The sequence below is a fragment of the Callithrix jacchus genome, chromosome 13 (assembly GCF_049354715.1).
Source record: "Callithrix jacchus isolate 240 chromosome 13, calJac240_pri, whole genome shotgun sequence".
Taxonomy (NCBI): domain Eukaryota; kingdom Metazoa; phylum Chordata; class Mammalia; order Primates; family Cebidae; genus Callithrix; species Callithrix jacchus.
The window spans coordinates 43965429-43982635 of record NC_133514.1 but is presented as its reverse complement, the minus strand read 5'-3'; the positions used below and the strand labels follow the sequence as shown (position 1 = coordinate 43982635).

The following is a 17207-nucleotide window of genomic DNA, read 5'->3' as shown; positions in this document are numbered from 1 at the left end:
TTGATTACTGTAGCCTTGTAGTATAGTTTGAAATCCGGTAGTGTGATGCCCCCCGCTGTGTTCTTTTTGCTTAGAATTGACTTGGCTATGTGGGCTCTCTTTTGGTTCCATATGAAGTTCATGGTGGTTTTTTCCAGTGCTGTGAAGAAAGTCAATGGTAGCTTGATGGGGATAGCGTTGATTCTGTAAATTACTTTGGGCAGTATAGCCATTTTCACGATGTTAATTCTTCCTAACCATGAACATGGAATGTTTCTCCATCTGTTTGTGTCCTCTCTGATTTCGTTGAGCAGTGGTTTGTAGTTCTCCTTGAAGAGGTCCCTTATGTTCCTTGTGAGTTGTATTCCAAGGTATTTTATTCTTTTTGTAGCAATTGCGAATGGCAGTTCGCTCTTGATTTGGCTTTCTTTAAGTCTGTTATTGGTGTAGACGAATGCTTGTGATTTTTGCACATTGATTTTATATCCTGAGACTTTGCTGAAGTTGCTTATCAGTTTCAGGAGTTTTTGGGCTGAGGCGATGGGGTCTTCTAGGTATACTATCATGTTGTCTGCAAATAGAGACAATTTGGCTTCCACCTTTCCTATTTGAATACCCTTTATTTCTTTTTCTTGCCTGATTGCTCTGGCTAGAACTTCCAGTACTATATTGAATAGGAGTGGTGAGAGAGGGCATCCTTGTCTAGTGCCAGATTTTAAAGGGAATGCTTCCAGTTTTTGCCCATTCAGTATGATATTGGCTGTTGGTTTGTCATAAATAGCTTTTATTACCTTGAGATATGTTCCATCGATACCGAGTTTATTGAGGGTTTTTAGCATAAAGGGCTGTTGAATTTTGTCAAATGCCTTCTCTGCATCAGTTGAGATAATCATGTGGTTTTTGTTTTTGGTTCTGTTTATGTGGTGAATTACGTTGATAGACTTGCGTATGTTGAACCAGCCTTGCATCCCTGGGATGAATCCTACTTGATCATGATGAATAAGTTTTTTGATTTGCTGTTACAATTGGCTTGCCAATATTTTATTGAAGATTTTTGCATCTATGTTCATCATGGATATTGGCCTGAAGTTTTCTTTTCTCGTTGGGTCTCTGCCGGGTTTTGGTATCAGGATGATGTTGGTCTCATAAAATGATTTGGGAAGGATTCCCTCTTTTTGGATTGTTTGAAATAGTTTCAGAAGGAATGGTACCAGCTCCTCCTTGTGTGTCTGGTAGAATTCGGCTGTGAACCCGTCTGGACCTGGGCTTTTTTTGTGTGGTAGGCTCTTAATTGCTGCCTCAACTTCAGACCTTGTTATTGGTCTATTCATAGTTTCAGCTTCCTCCTGGTTTAGGCTTGGGAGGACACAGGAGTCCAGGAATTTATCCATTTCTTCCAGGTTTACTAGTTTATGCGCATAGAGTTGTTTGTAATATTCTCTGATGATGGTTTGAATTTCTGTGGAATCTGTGGTGATTTCCCCTTTATCATTTTTTATTGCATCTATTTGGTTGTTCTCTCTTTTCTTTTTAATCAATCTGGCTAGTGGTCTATTTTGTTGATCTTTTCAAAAAACCAGCTCTTGGATTTATTGATTTTTTGAAGGGTTTTTCGTGTCTCAATCTCCTTCAGCTCAGCTCTGATCTTAGTTATTTCTTGTCTTCTGCTGGGTTTTGAGTTTTGTTGATCTTGCTCCTCTAGCTCTTTCAATTTTGACGATAGGGTGTCAATTTTGGATCTCTCCATTCTCCTCATATGGGCACTTATTGCTATATACTTTCCTCTAGAGACTGCTTTAAATGTGTCCCAGAGGTTCTGGCATGTTGTGTCTTCGTTCTCGTTGGTTTCGAAGAACTTCTTTATTTCTGCCTTCATTTCGTTGTTTACCCAGTCAACATTCAAGAGCCAGTTGTTCAGTTTCCATGAAGCTGTGCGGTTCTGGGTCGGTTTCTGAATTCTGAGTTCTAACTTGATTGCACTATGGTCTGAGAGGCTGTTTGTTATGATTTCAGTTGTTTTGCATTTGTTGAGCAGTGCTTTACTTCCAATTATGTGGTCAATTTTAGAGTAGGTGTGATGTGGTGCTGAGAAGAATGTGTATTCTGTGGATTTGGGGTGGAGAGTTCTGTAAATGTCTATCAGGTTTGCTTGCTCCAGGTCTGAGTTCAAGCCCTGGATATCCTTGTTGATTTTCTGTCTGGTTGATCTGTCTAGTATTGACAGTGGAGTGTTAAAGTCTCCCACTATTATTGTGTGGGAGTCTAAGTCCTTTTGTAAGTCATTAAGAACTTGCCTTATGTATCTGGGTGCTCCTGCATTGGGTCCATATATGTTTAGGATCATTAGCTCTTCTTGTTGTATTGATCCTTTTACCATTATGTAATGGCCTTCTTTGTCTCTTTTGATCTTTGTTGCTTTAAAGTCTATTTTATCAGAGATGAGAATTGCAACTCCTGCTTTTTTTTGCTTTCCATTAGCTTGGTAAATTTTCCTCCATCCCTTTATTTTGAGTCTTTGTGTATCCTTGCATGTGAGATGGGTTTCCTGGATACAGCACACTGATGGGTTTTGGATTGTTATCCAATTTGCCAGTCTGTGTCTTTTGATTGGTGCATTTAGTCCATTTACATTTAGGGTTAATATTGTTATGTGTGAATTTGATACTGCCATTTTGATGCTAAGTGGCCGTTTTGCCTGTTAGTTGTTGTAGATTCTTCATTATGTTGAAGCTCTTTAGCATTCAGTGTGATTTTGGAATGGCTGGTACTGGTTGATCCTTTCTATGTGTAGTGCCTCTTTTAGGAGCTCTTGTAAAGCAGGTACTGGTGGTGACAAAATCTCTGAGTACTTGCTTGTTCGCAAAGGATTTTATTTTTCCTTCACTTCTGAAGCTCAGTTTGGCTGGATATGAAATTCTGGGTTGAAAGTTCTTTTCTTTAAGAATGTTGAATATTGGCCCCCACTCTCTTCTGGCTTTTAGTGTTTCTGCCGAGAGATCTGCTGTGAGTCTGATGGGCTTCCCTTTGTGGGTGACCTGACCTTTCTCTCTGGCTGCCCTTAGTATTCTCTCCTTTATTCAACCCTGTTGAATCTGACGATTATGTGCCTTGGGGTTGCTCTTCTTGCGGAATATCTTTGTGGTGTTCTCTGTATTTCCTGCAATTGAGTGTTGGCCTGTCTTGCTAGGTGGGGGAAATTTTCCTGGATGATGTCCTGAAGAGTATTTTCCAGCTTGGATTCATTCTCTTCATCCCCTTCTGGTATACCTATCAAACGTAAGTTAGGTCTTTTCACATAGTCCCACATTTCTTGGAGACTTTGTTCATTCCTTTTTGCGCTTTTTTCTCTGATCTTGGTTTCTCGTTTCATTTCATTCAGTTGGTCTTCGACTTCAGATATTCTTTCTTCTGCTTGGTCAATTCGGCTATTGAAACTTGTGTTTGCTTCGCGAAGTTCTCGTATTGTGTTTTTCAGCTCCTTTAATTCATTCATATTCCTCTCTAAGTTATCCATTCTTGTTATCATTTCCTCGAATCTTTTTTCAAATCTTTTTTCAAGGTTCTTAGTTTCTTTGCATTGATTTAATACATGATCTTTTAGCTCACAAAAGTTTCTCATTATCCATCTTCTGAAGTCTAATTCCGTCATTTCGTCACAGTCATTCTCCGTCCAGCTTTGTTCCCTTGCTGGTGAGGAGTTTTGGTCCTTTCTAGGAGGCGAGGTGTTCTGGTTTCGGGTGTTTTCCTCCTTTTTGCGCTGGTTTCTTCCCATCTTTGTGGATTTGTCCGCTGGTCGTTTGCGTAGTTGCTGACTTTTCGATTGGGTCTCTGAGTGGACACCCGGAATGTTGATGATGAAGTATTTCTGTTGCTTGGTTTTCCTTCTACTAGTCTAGCCCCTTTGCTGTACGACTGCTGAGGTCCGCTCCAGACCCTGCTTGTCTGGGGTGCACCTCTAGCAGCTGTGGCACAGCGAGGGATGCTACCAGTTTCTTTTTCTGCTATCTTTGTCCCAGGATGATGTGAATCTATATCTTTATGCTTCAGCACTTACTTTGGAAACCAAAAAAATAAGTTATAGCTAGATAGAGAAAAGAAAGTCGAGGCTGGGCACGGTGGCTCACACCTGTAATCCCAGCACTTTGTGAGGCCAAAGTGGGCGGATAATGAGGTCAGGAGTCTGAGACCAGCCTGGCCAATATGGTGAAACCCCATCTCTACTAAAAATACAAAAATCAGCCAGGCATGGTGGCAGGCAACTGTAATCCCAGCTACTCAGGAGGCTGAAGCAGGAGAATCACTTGAACCCGGGAGGTGGAGGTTGCAGTGAGCCGAGATTGCCCCACTGCATGCCAGCCTGGGCAACAGAGAGAAACTCTGTCTCAAAAAAAGTAAAGAAAAGAGAAGTCAAAAGTCCATTTAATTACCTGGAAAACTCTAGCTAGAAAATTCAGCAATTGAGGAAAAGATGGAAGTTTAGGGCCTGAGTTATCATATGCAAAAACAACTGAAAAAGGGCTAGAGCCCAATACCACAGTTCCTTCCAGCGCTAATGTTCTGTAAATCTACAGCCACCTGGACTGGCCTCTGTTCTCTTAAACTAACCTCAGAATCAGAAGTTTCAATTTCTGAAAAATTTCCTTTTTCATAAAGTCACATAAATAAAATCATAAAATAAAAGCAATCTTTTGCGACTGGCTTCTACTCAGCATAATGCCTTTGAAATTCATCCACGTTGTTCTATGAATCGGTAATTTGTTCCCTCTAATCGCTGAGCAGTATTCAAATGGACAAAGGCACCACAGTTTGTTTATTCTGTGGATAATGTGGATTGTTTCTAGTTTTGGGTGACTGGAAATAAAGATGCTATAAACATTCATGTGCAGATTTTTGTGTGAACTTAAGTTTTCATTTTTCTAGGGAAATACCTGTGAGTGGTTAAGAGTATATTTATGGCAAGTGTTATCCATATAAGAAGCTGCCAAACAGTTTCTCTGTTCCATCTGACATTCCCACCAGCAATGTATGAGTTCCAGTTGCTCTTCATTCTTCTAAATACTGACGGCATTTAGTACTGTCAGTATTTATTATTACTATTTTTTTAAATTTATAAATGTTTTATTTATTTTTCAGATGGAGTCTCACTCTGTTGCCCAGGCTGGAGTGCAGTGGAGCGATCTTGGCTCACTGCAACCTCCACCTTCCAGGTTCAAGCAATTCTCCTGCCTCAGTCTCCCGAGTAGCTGGGACTACAAGCATGCGCCACCATGCCCAGCTGATTTTTTAACTTTTAGTAGAGATGAGGTTTCACCATTTTGGCCAGGATGGTCTTGATCTCTTGATCTCGCGATCCACCTACCTTGGCCTACCAAAGTGCTGGGATTATAGGTGTGAGCCACCACACCCAATCTACTGTCAGTATTTTTTAAAAGCCATTCAAGTAGGTGGTAGCAGTATCTCAATGTCATGTGAATCTGCACTTCCCGATGACTAGTGATGTTGAGCACTTTTTCATGGACTCATTTGCTATCCATCTATCTTCTTTGGTAAAGTGTCTATTTAAAGATTTTTATTTTTGAGATGGAGTTTCACTCTTTTTGCCCAGGCTGGAGTGCAGCGGCATGATCTTGTTTCACTGCAACCTGTCTCCCAGGTTGAAGGGATTCTCCTGATTCAGCCTCTCAAGTAGCTGGGATTATAGGCACCTTCCATGATACCTGACTAATTTTGTATTTTTAGTAGAGATGGGGTTTCACCATGTTGGCCAGGCTGGTCTCGAACTCCTGACCTCGTAATTTGCCTGCCCCGGCCTACCAAAGTGCTGGGATTACAGGCCTATTGTAATGGGCCTGTAAGGTGGAGGTTGCAGTGAGCCACCATGCCAGACCTATTTTGCTCATTTTTTTTGACTGAGTTGTTTCCTTTCTAAAATTTGTTTATATTTTTTTAATACAAGTCCACTGTCAGGTATGGGATTTGCAAACATTTTCTCCCATTCTGTTCATAATACATCTCACAGAGCAATAGTTTCAAATTTTGATGAAGTACAACTTACTAACTTGATCTTTTTTTTTTTTTTTTTTTGAGATGGAGTTTCACTCTTGTTGCCCAGGCTTGTGTGCAATGGTATGATCTCAGCTCAATGCAACCTCCACCTCCCGGGTTCAAGTGATTCTCCTGCTTCACCCTCTCGAGTAGCTGGGATTACAGGCATGCACCAGCACACCGAACTAATTTTGTATTTTTAGTAGAGACAGCTTTCTCCATGTTGGTCAGGCTGGTCTCAAACTCCCGACTTCAGGTGATCCACTCGCCTCAGCCTCTCAAAGTTCTGGGATTACGGGTGGGAGCCACCGTGCCTGGCCTAACTTTTTCTTGTATAGATCATGTTTTTGGTTTCATATCTAAACACTTTTCTCAACCCAAGGTCATAAAAGTTTTCCCTTATATTTTTTTCCTAAAAGTCTTATTGTTTTTAAATTTTATATTTAGATTTATGAGGCACTTTAAGTTAATTTTTAAAGTGAGGGTTAGGTGAAGGTTCTTACTTTGGCATATGGATGCCTAGTGTTCCAAAACCATTTGTTGAAAAGACTGTCCTTTCTCCATTGAACTGTTTCTGTACCTTCATCAAAAATGCATGTGCTGTATTAGGGTCTATTTATAGACTCTATTCTTGTTCCATTAATCTATGCGTCTCTCTCTCTTCCCTAATTTCACACTGCCTTGTGCCTTCATAAGAAGTCTTCAGCTGGGTGTGGCGGCTCATGCCTGTGAACCTAGCACTTTGGGAGGCAGAGGTGGGTGGATCATCTGAGGTGAGGAGTTCGAGCCTGGCTAACATGTTGAAATCTCGCCTCTACTAAAAATATAAAAATTAGCCAGGCATGGCGGCACATGCCTGTAATCCCAGCTATTCGGGAGGCTGAGGCACAGGAATCACTTGAACCTGGGAAGCGGAGGTTGTAGTGGGCTGAGACGGTGCCATTGCACTCCAGCCTGGGCAACAGAGTGAGGCTCTTTCTCAAAATAAAAAAATTAAAAAAAAAAAGTCTTGAAGTCAGGTTAATATGAATCCTCCAACTTTTTGTTTTCCAAAATTATTCCAGCTCATCTAGTTCCTTTGATGTTCTACATGAACTTTAAAAGTGGCTTGTCTAAATCTACAAAATATCCTGCTGGGATTTCTATTTACATTATCTGAAGTCTAGAGATGAATCTGAGAAGAACTGGCATCTCTACTATACTGTCTTCCAATTCAGGAGCATGCTTTGTCTCCTTATGTATTTTGGTCTTCTTCAAAACATAAAATCCAGATCCAACCATACTAAAATGTGACCCTATGGTACATGCTGAGACCAAATGTCAATATCTGTTTTTTGAGAGCCCTGTAAAAAGCATGTGACTTCAAGGCTTGGAATTCAAGTATGTTCCTGGGAATAGGAAAACAGCCCTGGCTGACTTCCTAAGCCATATTCTTCTTTTTTTTTTTGAGACGGGAGTTTCACTGTTGTTACCCAGACTGGAGTGCAATGGCACAATCTCGGCTCACTGCAACCTCCGCCTTCTGGGTTCAATCAATTCTCCTGCCTCAGCCTCCCCAGTAGCTGGGACTACAGGTGCACACCACCATGCCCAGCTAATTTTTGTATTTTTTTTTAGTAGAGACGGGGTTTCACCTTGTTGACCAGGATGGTCTTGATCTCTTGACCTCATGATCCACCCACCTCAGCCTCCCAAAGTGCTGGGATTATAGGCATGAGCCATTGCGCCCGGCCTTTTTTTTTTTTTTTTTGAGATGGAGTTTCACTCGTTACCCAGGCTGGAGTGCAAGGCGTCATCTCGGCTGACCGCAACCTCCCCCTCCTGGGTTCAGGCAATTCTCCTGCCTCAGCCTCCTGAGTAGCTGGGATTATAGGCACGCGCCTTCATGCCCAGGTAATTTTTTGTATTTTTAGTAGAGACGGGGTTTCACCATGTTGACCAGGATAGTCTCGATCTCTTGACCTCGTGATCCACCCGCCTCGGCCTCCCAAAGGGCTGGGATTATAGGCGTGAGCCACCGCGCCCGGCCCTTCTTCTTCTTTTTAAAAATCATTTTCCTTTTAATAAAATTGGTTTTATTTTTATTGTTTTGTTTCATTACATGTAATTTATGTTATAATTACTATAACTATATTAATACAGTTATGATAATACTATACAGTTTTTGTATAAAAATTGTATTATACCATAGTATCATTATTATGGTACTATAATAATACAATTATTATTATAGGTTATATATATACATATAACAAAATGCATGCATTTTAAGCACGTAGGTGATGGCCTGTGGCAAGTGGGTACACTCTAAAGCCCCTTCGCTGATGAATATAAAGACATTTCATGTCCCTGATAAGTTCCCAAGCTGCCTTTTCCAACTCCACCCTTTCCAGGCGATCAGCGTTTTCTGTTGCTACAGATGAATTTTCCTTATTCTTAAATTTAATGGAAAGATCCATAAAACTTTTAAATGAAAATGTATGGAAATATTATGAAAAATGCCAGCGTGCAGGATAGGTGCCAGCGTGCAGGATAGGTGCCCTTCTGGATCATGGGCTTCTGCTCGGTATCATGGCTGTGGGATGCCTTAAGCTGTCAGGTCTCCAGCAGTTCATTCTCTATTGCTGCGAGGTGGGCCAGTGCATGCATTTACTCAATTTGGTTACCCGTTTGCCTGTTTGGGCTATTATGATGAAAAGATCTGTATACAAGTCTTTTTATGAACACATGTTTTCACTTCTTTGGATAAATAGCTAGGAATGAAATTACTGGCCCACATGGTAAGTGTAAGAATCTTTATAACTGTAAACCTAACTTTCAAAGTGGTTGCACCATTTTACATTTCAGCATAAACCTAGGAGAGTTCCAATTATTTACTTCTTCACATTTGGAATTACTAGAACTTTTTACTCTTAGCCATTTTCTTGTGGGTGAGAAACAAAACCTCCTTGTGGTATTAGTTTGCATTTCCATGAAGGCTAATGTTTTCCCACAGGCTGGCAGAACTGAACTGCACGTTTAACTTCCAGTCACTCCTGGCAACTGGGTCCTTCCTGCCCACCTGGGTTACAAGTTATCCAGAAAACGTCTGAGCCACAAAGCGCTCAGGAGCCGAGAGACAGAGGATGCGGTATGTTCTGGAGTCACCCACACTTCCGTTTCCCCCGTTAGTAAGGATTGTGGCGTGTTACATGTGAGAATTCAGGAATCAGGAGCATTTCTGTAAATCAGAAGAATAAAAAACCCCATACCTGTTATTTTCCTCCACATCCACGGACACACGAAGAGCCACACAAAAAAGGCGAACAGGAGAGCGACACCAAAGGAAATCAGGGCTATGGCCCACATGGGGAGAACCAGGCCGAGCACTGGGAAGGAAAATGAGAAGCAGTGTTGTTACTGGAAATTTCTGATGGTCAGGCCTCAGAGCAGTGTACTTCCCACTTCCCAAATCAAGAATCAATCACCTGGATTTTGTAGTGAATAAAACTCTGAACCAAAAAAAACATGCTATACTTTTTGATGTGGAAAGCCTGTATCTTGTGAATATGTGCTTAGACTAATTAGTAAGCTAATTATTAACATTTTACAAACTGGGGGCCAGGCATGTAATCCCAGCACTTTGGGAGGCCGAGGTGGGAGGATTACCTGTCAGGAGTTCAAGACCAGCCTGGCCAACATGGTGAAACCCTGCTTTTACCAAAAATATAAAAATCAGCCAGGTGTGGTGGTACGTGCCTGTAGTCCCAGCTATTTGGGAGGCTGAGGCAGGAGAATTGCTTGAAACTGTGAGGTGGAGGTTTCAGTGAGCTGAGATTGCACCACTGCACTCTAGCCTGGGCAACAGAGCAAGACTCCATCTCAAAAATAAATAAATAAATAAATAAATAAAATTTTACCAACTGGGCACAAACAGCATATTAAGTTGAGATGAAAGCCATTTACATATTATTTCCATATCTAAATGGCTGCATGCGCAAATGTGGCTGAGAAAAGAGTCAGCTGTCTTCCGTCCTGATGCCTATCCCAGCCCATCCCATCTGTGGCAGAAAGCTGCCATCTGTATGCTGCCTGGCTCCCGCAACTGAGGCCTCTCCTAGTTCGCCAGCAGCCAGCAGCCCTACTTTAAACGGATGTGGGCCCTGGCCCCATACACAGAACTTCTTTAAAATCGTTTGAGAAATAAAAGGATTTTTTCTGTTGTTTTATTTTGTTTATTTATTTAAGAGATGAGAATTTGTGATGTTGCCCAGGCTGGTCTCAAACTCCTATCCTCAAAGGACGTTCCTGCTTTTTTTTACCTCCCAAAGTGCTGGGATTACAGGCATGAGCCACCATGCCTGGCCAAAGGAATAAGAGTTTTTTAAAAGACCACCGACCTTCAAACTTAACTCTTCTTTGAACCATCAACTTATGAAATTACAGTGCAGAGAAACTTTTCATTCAAATCCCATAATGCACACTAACTAGTAATAACTAGCCAGTCCAAGGGTGGAAGTGTACATGTTTTGAGATCGTCATCTTTTCATAGCACTGAGGTCTCCAGCACTCATCACTGAATTTTATCCATCTGCTATCAATGGTGACAACAGGCACATTCACACACAGTCATATGTGCACAGCTTAAACACTCATGCTTGTACACAAACCCACAGGTATATATGCAAGAATACTTGTCACAGCATTATTTGTAATAGTAAGAATTTGTAGAACTAATATATGCATCATTATGAGAATGTGAAATAATTATTGTAGACAATCTTCAGAATTAGGCAGGTCTCTATGTACTGATAAGGAAAGAGGCCTCAGATTCAATGAGTAACGCAGGCTAGCTGTAGGATATACACAGAGCATGACGTAATTTACGTTTGAAAATAAAATATCCCCCTTCCACACTCCTGCCGTATCAGTGAACTTACAGAAAAAGTTCTGGAAACGTACAGTGGTTTCCAACTTCTTTATGGAGACATGGGAGATTGGAGTGGGAATCTCACTTTTTATTACACACACTTTTATAGTAATAACTTTAAAATATATAATAAGAATCTGGGAGAATTTACTAAAAAAAGGTAAAAAAATGTAAAAAAGAAAAATAAATAAATATATGTATATAATACAAATGCACTTTTGTTTGTCAAAAAAATTTAACGGGGGCCAGGCACGGTGGCTCATATCTATAATCCCAGCGCTTTGAGTGGCCGAGGTGGGTGGATCACGAGGTCAGGAGATCGAGACCATCCTGGTCAACATGGAGAAACCCCATCTCTACTAAAAATACGAAAATTAGCTGGGCATGGTGGCGCGTGCCTGTAGTCCCAGCTACTCGGGAAGCTGAGGCAGAAGAATTGCTTGAACCCAGGAGACGGAGGTTGCAGTGAGCCGAGATCGCACCACTGCACTCCAGCCTGGGTAACAAGAGTGAAACTCCATCTCAAAAAAATAAAAAAATCTAAAGGGGTTAACTAACACTTTGCTCTAAAATAAATCTGCAGTCTTTGCTACGTTGTTGACCATTTTATACATACAAACCAGCACAAAGTTACTCAGCTGAAGTACTATTAGGTTGGGCAGAGTGGCTCCTGGCTGTAATCCCAGCACTTTGGGAGGCTGAGGTTGGGGGATCACTTGAAGCCAGGAGTTCAAGACCAGCCTGAGCAACATAACAAGACCCTGTCTTTACAAAATAAAACTAAAAAGATTACTGGGAGTGGTGGTGCACGCCTGTAGTCCCAACTACTTGGGAGGCTGAGGTGGGAGAATCTCAGGTCCAGGAGTTTGAGGCTGCAGTGAGCTATGATATCACCACTGAACTCCAGTGATGGCAACAGAGCGAGATACTGCCTCAAAAACAAAAACGTACTATTAAACATTTTGGCTGGGTGCGTTGGCTCACACCTGTAATCCCAGCACTTAGGAAGCCGAAGTGGGCAGCTCACCTGAGGTCAGGAGTTTGAGACGAGCCTGGCCAACATGGTGAAATCCTGTCTCTACTAAAAATACAAAAATTAGCTGGGCATGGTGGCTGTGCCTGTAGTCCCAGCTAGTTGGGAGGCTGAAGCAGGAGAATCCCTTGAACCTCAGAGGCAGAGGTTGGGGTGAGACAAGATTGTACCACTGTACTCCAGCCTGAGCGACAGAGCCAGACTCTGTCTCAAAAAAAAAAAAAAAAATTAGCTGGGTATGGTGGCACACACCTGTAATCGCAGCTTCTTGGGAGGCTGAGGTGAAAAAATCGCTTGAACCCAGGAGGTGGAGGTTGCAGTGAGCCAAGATTGTACCACTGCACTCCAGCCTGGGTGACAGGGCCAGACTCAACTCAGGAAAAAAAAAAAAATTTTATAATTGTAAGAGGTTGTATTAATAGAATAGGTAGCAAATACTACAAATAGAATTAATGTATATAAATATTAAAAACAAAAACCTAGATTCACCTAGCTCAGGGATGGCTAAGGTCACTGGGGGAGGACAGGAACTTAACTGCTGGGCTCCCACCCCGCTGGCTACATCGGAAGGACGTGGACTTGGCCCTGCTGTGTGCTGCACCCCCATCTAGCAGGTCCCATCCAACACAGGCACTGCCCCCGAACCCAAAGCTGAGAGCTGCTTGTGCGACCCCCTTTGTTGACTGCGCTGGACCGTGTCTGGGGCCAAGCTTCCCAGCATAAGCTGTCCACTTTCATGTCATAGTTCTTACCATGTAGCAAAGGACTGTGCCAAAGCTGGTTCTTGCCAACCCAAATGGTAACTGCTCTTCACCAACCTCAAGCTAACAACTGATACCAACACTGATCCCACACACAGCTTCAAAGCATGGTTCCTCAGGAGGTTTCCCTGTTTCTCCTGTGGTTTCGCTAATGATAAAATTGCTGATTGTGCTACTTTTGGCTTTGCTGTGCTGAACTGATCTAAGAGAGGCAAACCCTGCAGACCACAGGGAGAAAGAAACAATCTGGGATACATATTTTAAAAATGACAGAACATTTTTGCTATCAGGCCATATTTTTACCATCCATGCTGAGCAGGGTCCAAAACAGAAGTCAAGAAAGATGACTTGATGAGCTCCTTCTAGGACCACGCCAGGTTCCCAGCAGGGTCACATAGGGTCCCAGATGGTGTCAGGACCAACACCAAAGGGGCGAACCTGAGGTTGGGCACGAGACTTCTCACCCTGTGAGACCTAAGACAGTATCACCTGCCCTTTGTACCTTTGCCTCTACCACTGATGTGGCCTGGGAAATGGCCAGAAAACTCTGAAATCACCTCTAGTCATGAGAAAACGGCAGGGAAAGCAGGAGAGAAACACATCCCCCAGGGTGAGTGATGGGGAGAGAGTAACATGTCACAGAGGAGGAAGAAGAGAGAAGGAACCTGGGAAAATAGGGGAAGCTGTTCACAGTTGGTAAGGAGGGGAGCAGAATGCAGATAGGATCTTACTAAAGTATTCCAGCGATTTGTTGATTTAGCAGAGAATCAGATGAGCACAAGGATTTACTTTTAAAGCCTGCATGTGAAAAAGTAAACCAACAGTTTTCTGTGTTACAAAGCTCCAAATGGTATGACATATGTAAAATCCAGTTTCATGGATAAAAATTCAATACAAAGATTCAGGCCAGGCGTGGTGGCTCATGCCTGTAACCCTAGCACTTTGGGAGGCTGAGCCGGGTGGATCATGAGGTTAGGAGCTCGAGACCAGCCTGGCCAATATAGTGAAACCCCGATTCTACTAAAAATACAAAAAAAAAAAAAAATTAGCCAGGCATGGTGGTGTGCCTGTAATCCCATGGCTAGGCAGGAGAATCTTGTGAACCTGGGAGGCGGAGGTTTCAGTGAGCTGAGATTGCAACACTGCACTCCAGCCTGGGCAACAAGAGAGAGACTCCATCTCAAAAAATAAATAAATAAAAAACAAAAAAACAAAAAAAAGACAAAAAACGATTCAGCACAGGATAGCACCTGAATCAATGCACACCCAAGGCAAACGGTTTTTCTCCTAAAAACTCACTGGGCATGGTGGCTCATGCCTGTAATCCCAGCACTTTGGGAGGCTGAGGCAGGGTGGATCACAAGGATAAGAAATCGAGACCATCCTGGCCAACTCAGTGAAACCCTGTCTCCATGGAAAATACAAAAAAAAATTAGCTGGACATGGTGGTACACACCTGTAGTCCCAGCTACTCAGGAGGCTGAGCAGGAGAATTACTTGAACCCAGGGGGCAGAGGTTGCAGTGAGCTGAGATCACACCACTGCACTCCAGCCTGGCAACGGAGCAAGACACCGTGTCAAAACAAAACAAAAAACAACAACAACAAAAAACGCAAGACTGACTTCTACACAACCATATTTTTGACAAAAATTCTTTCTATTAAATTGTCTTCCTGGTATGGATCTCAAATTGTTTCTAAACAATTATGCCTTCAGCAGGCAGAAAGACACGGCTGTCATTTCCCTCTGCGGATGGGCATAGCAGGGCACAGCTTCAGCGGTTCATGTTCACTCAGCCAAAAGTGGCTGCCAGGAACCAGTGCCGGGAGCTCTGGGTCTTCATTCTCCACTCCAGCCACTAAATGGCCTTTCATGTCAAGCGCCTTTCATTTGCGGAGCAGCAAAGATACCATGAACAGTGATTTAGCTCTAACCTCAAGCATCTTTACAATTCTATTCCAAAACCCCAAAAGATCAGACAAATATTCTAGCCATTTAGGAAGAAGCACATAGAACTTTTTATATAAGCTCAGTCTTCACTGTTATTACCTTGTTGTACTTCTCGTTTTTCACGGCTAACACTCATGACTAAGGATCTCCAAACAAAACTTAGACGGGACCAGTAAGGCTTTTGTCCATTTCAGTTTCCTTATATTATGAGGCATTGTGACCTCCCTACAACACTCCTTCTTGTGGACTCACTGCACAGATTCTTCCTGACTCCATTACACAAATAATCCATGCTTATTGTAAAACTGTCAGTAGTACCCAGAAAACTGCATGATGTACAAATATGAACCTACCTCCTCATCCTCCCCTCTTCAACCCACTTCACACCGAGACAGTAGGAACTATTTGGTGTGTATCTTTCCAGGCATTTTCTAGGTAAGCATGGACACTGTGTAGAATGTTTGTGTTTCTTTTTTCCTTTTTTTTAAACAGAAGCAGAATCCCACTATATACTATTCTGTGCTTTTGTTGATCACATAACAACGTGCTGCAGATATCTCCTCACAGCAAATATTCACACTCATGTATTGTGTACACACACACACACACACACACACTACCTCATTTGCAGAACTGCTCTAATATCTTGGCTTATCTTAAAACTGAGCTTTGTCTTTTGTTCTAGATCAACACGTTCAAAGCATTAATTTGCTCTATAAGTTAAAAAAATTATTTTTTGCACAAGTTACCAAGTGTTTTTTTTTTTTGTTCTTTATTTTATTTTTGTAAGACAGAGTCTCATTCTACTGCCTAGGCTGGAGTGCAGTGGTGCCATCTTGGATCACTGCAACCTCCCCCTCCCAGATTAAAGAGGTTCTCCTGTCTCAGACTCCCAAGTAGCTGGGATTACAGGTACGTGCCATCATGCCCAGATAATTTTTGTATTTTTAGTGGAGACGGGGTTTCACCATGTTGGCCAGGCTGGTCTCAAACTCCTGACCTAAGGTGATCCACACGCCTCGGTCCCCCAAAGTGCTGGAATTACAGGTGTGAGCCACTGCACCTGGCCTCTTTTTTTTTTCTTTTCTTTTCTTTTTTTTTTTTTTTTTTTTTTTGAGATGGAGTCTTGCTCTGTCGCCCAGGGAATGCAGCTGCTCAATCTTGGCTCACTGCAGCCTGCGCCTCCCAGGCTCAGGCAGTTCTCCCACCTCAGCCTCCCAAGTAGCTGGGATTACAGGAACACACCACCACACCTGGCTAATTTTTGTATTTTTAGTAGAGACAGGGTTTCTCCATGTTGGCCAGGCTGGTCTCGAACTCCTGACCTGAGGTGATCTGCCTGCCTCTGACTCCCACAAGTGCTTGGATTACAGGTTTGAGCCACTGTGCCTGGCTAGTTCCAACTTTTTCAAACCAGGGTTGGTTCACTTGTATTAATTCAGAGAGAAAGTGAATCTAAATGACCCTGTGTTGAATCCAGCTCTTGGTGATAGCTGGAGACTCTTCTCACCCCAGGGCTTCCCCAGTCCAGGACTAGGAATCACTGTGGCTGCAATTTCTGGCTTCTCCACAGCCTGCACATCACAGTCATGGCATGGAAGAAAGAGGCCCTCTGAAAGCAGGGTCCTTCTCACAAAGCCAACTGGGGGCCTGAGAGGTTCTGATGTCCTGGTTTCCTAAAAACTGGATCAGAGGCAGCTGCAATTGGAGGAAGAATGGGTGGGGGGAGGAAGAGATGGAAGAAGAAGAGGAGGAGGAAGGTAAGAAGGAGGAGGAGAAACAGGAGGAGGAGCATGAGGAGGAGAAAGAGGGAGCAAAGGGGAAGGAGAAACAGGAAGAAGAAGATGAGAGAGAAGAGGAGATGAAGGAGGATGAAATGATGAGGAGGAGGAAGAGATGAGGAGGTGGAGATGGAGAAGGAAGAGGAGGAGGAAGAAGAGATAAAGAGGAAGAGGAGAAGGAAGAGATGGAACAGGAGGAAGAACGGAGGAGGAAGAAGAAGAATGGAGGAGGAGGAAGAGATGGAGGAAGAGGAGAGATGGAGGAGGAAGAAGAGATGGAGGAGGAAGAAGAGATGGAGGAGAAGGAAGAGATGGAGGAGGAGGAAGAGATGGAGAAGGAGGAAGAGATGGAGGAGGAGGAGGAAGAGATGGAGGAGAAGGAAGAGATGAAGGAGGAGGACGAAGAGATGGAAGAGGAAAAGGAAGAGATGGAGGAGGAAGAGATGGAGGAGGAAGAGGAAGAGATGGAGGGGGAGGAGGAAGAGATGGAGGAGGAGGAAGAGATGGAGGAAGAGGAAGAGTTGGAGGAGGAGGAGGAAGAGTTGGAGGAGGAGGAGGAAGAGTTGGAGGAGGAGGAGATGGACGAGGAAGAGGAAGAGATGGAGGAGGGGAAGATGAAAAGTAAGAAGAGATAGAGGAGGAAAAGGAGGGAGAAGAAGAGGAGGTCACAGAGGCAGGTACAGGCATGTCTCAGATACAGACATGCTTTGGGGAAGTCAGGAACGGGGCCTGGTGAAGTTGGGAATTCC

General features: G+C 43.0%; 1 protein-coding gene across 24 annotated transcripts in view; it reads right to left on the bottom strand.

Annotated features, from left to right (window-relative positions):
* SLC20A2 (solute carrier family 20 member 2) overlaps positions 1-17207 on the bottom strand; it is a 124097-nt gene that overhangs the window by 20592 nt on the left and 86298 nt on the right. For all 24 annotated transcript variants that reach the window (XM_078347639.1, XM_078347633.1, XM_078347644.1 and 21 more), the window contains one exon: positions 9276-9392. In XM_078347639.1, the coding sequence (XP_078203765.1) occupies positions 9276-9392 (117 nt within the window). The remainder of the gene's footprint in view (positions 1-9275; positions 9393-17207) is intronic.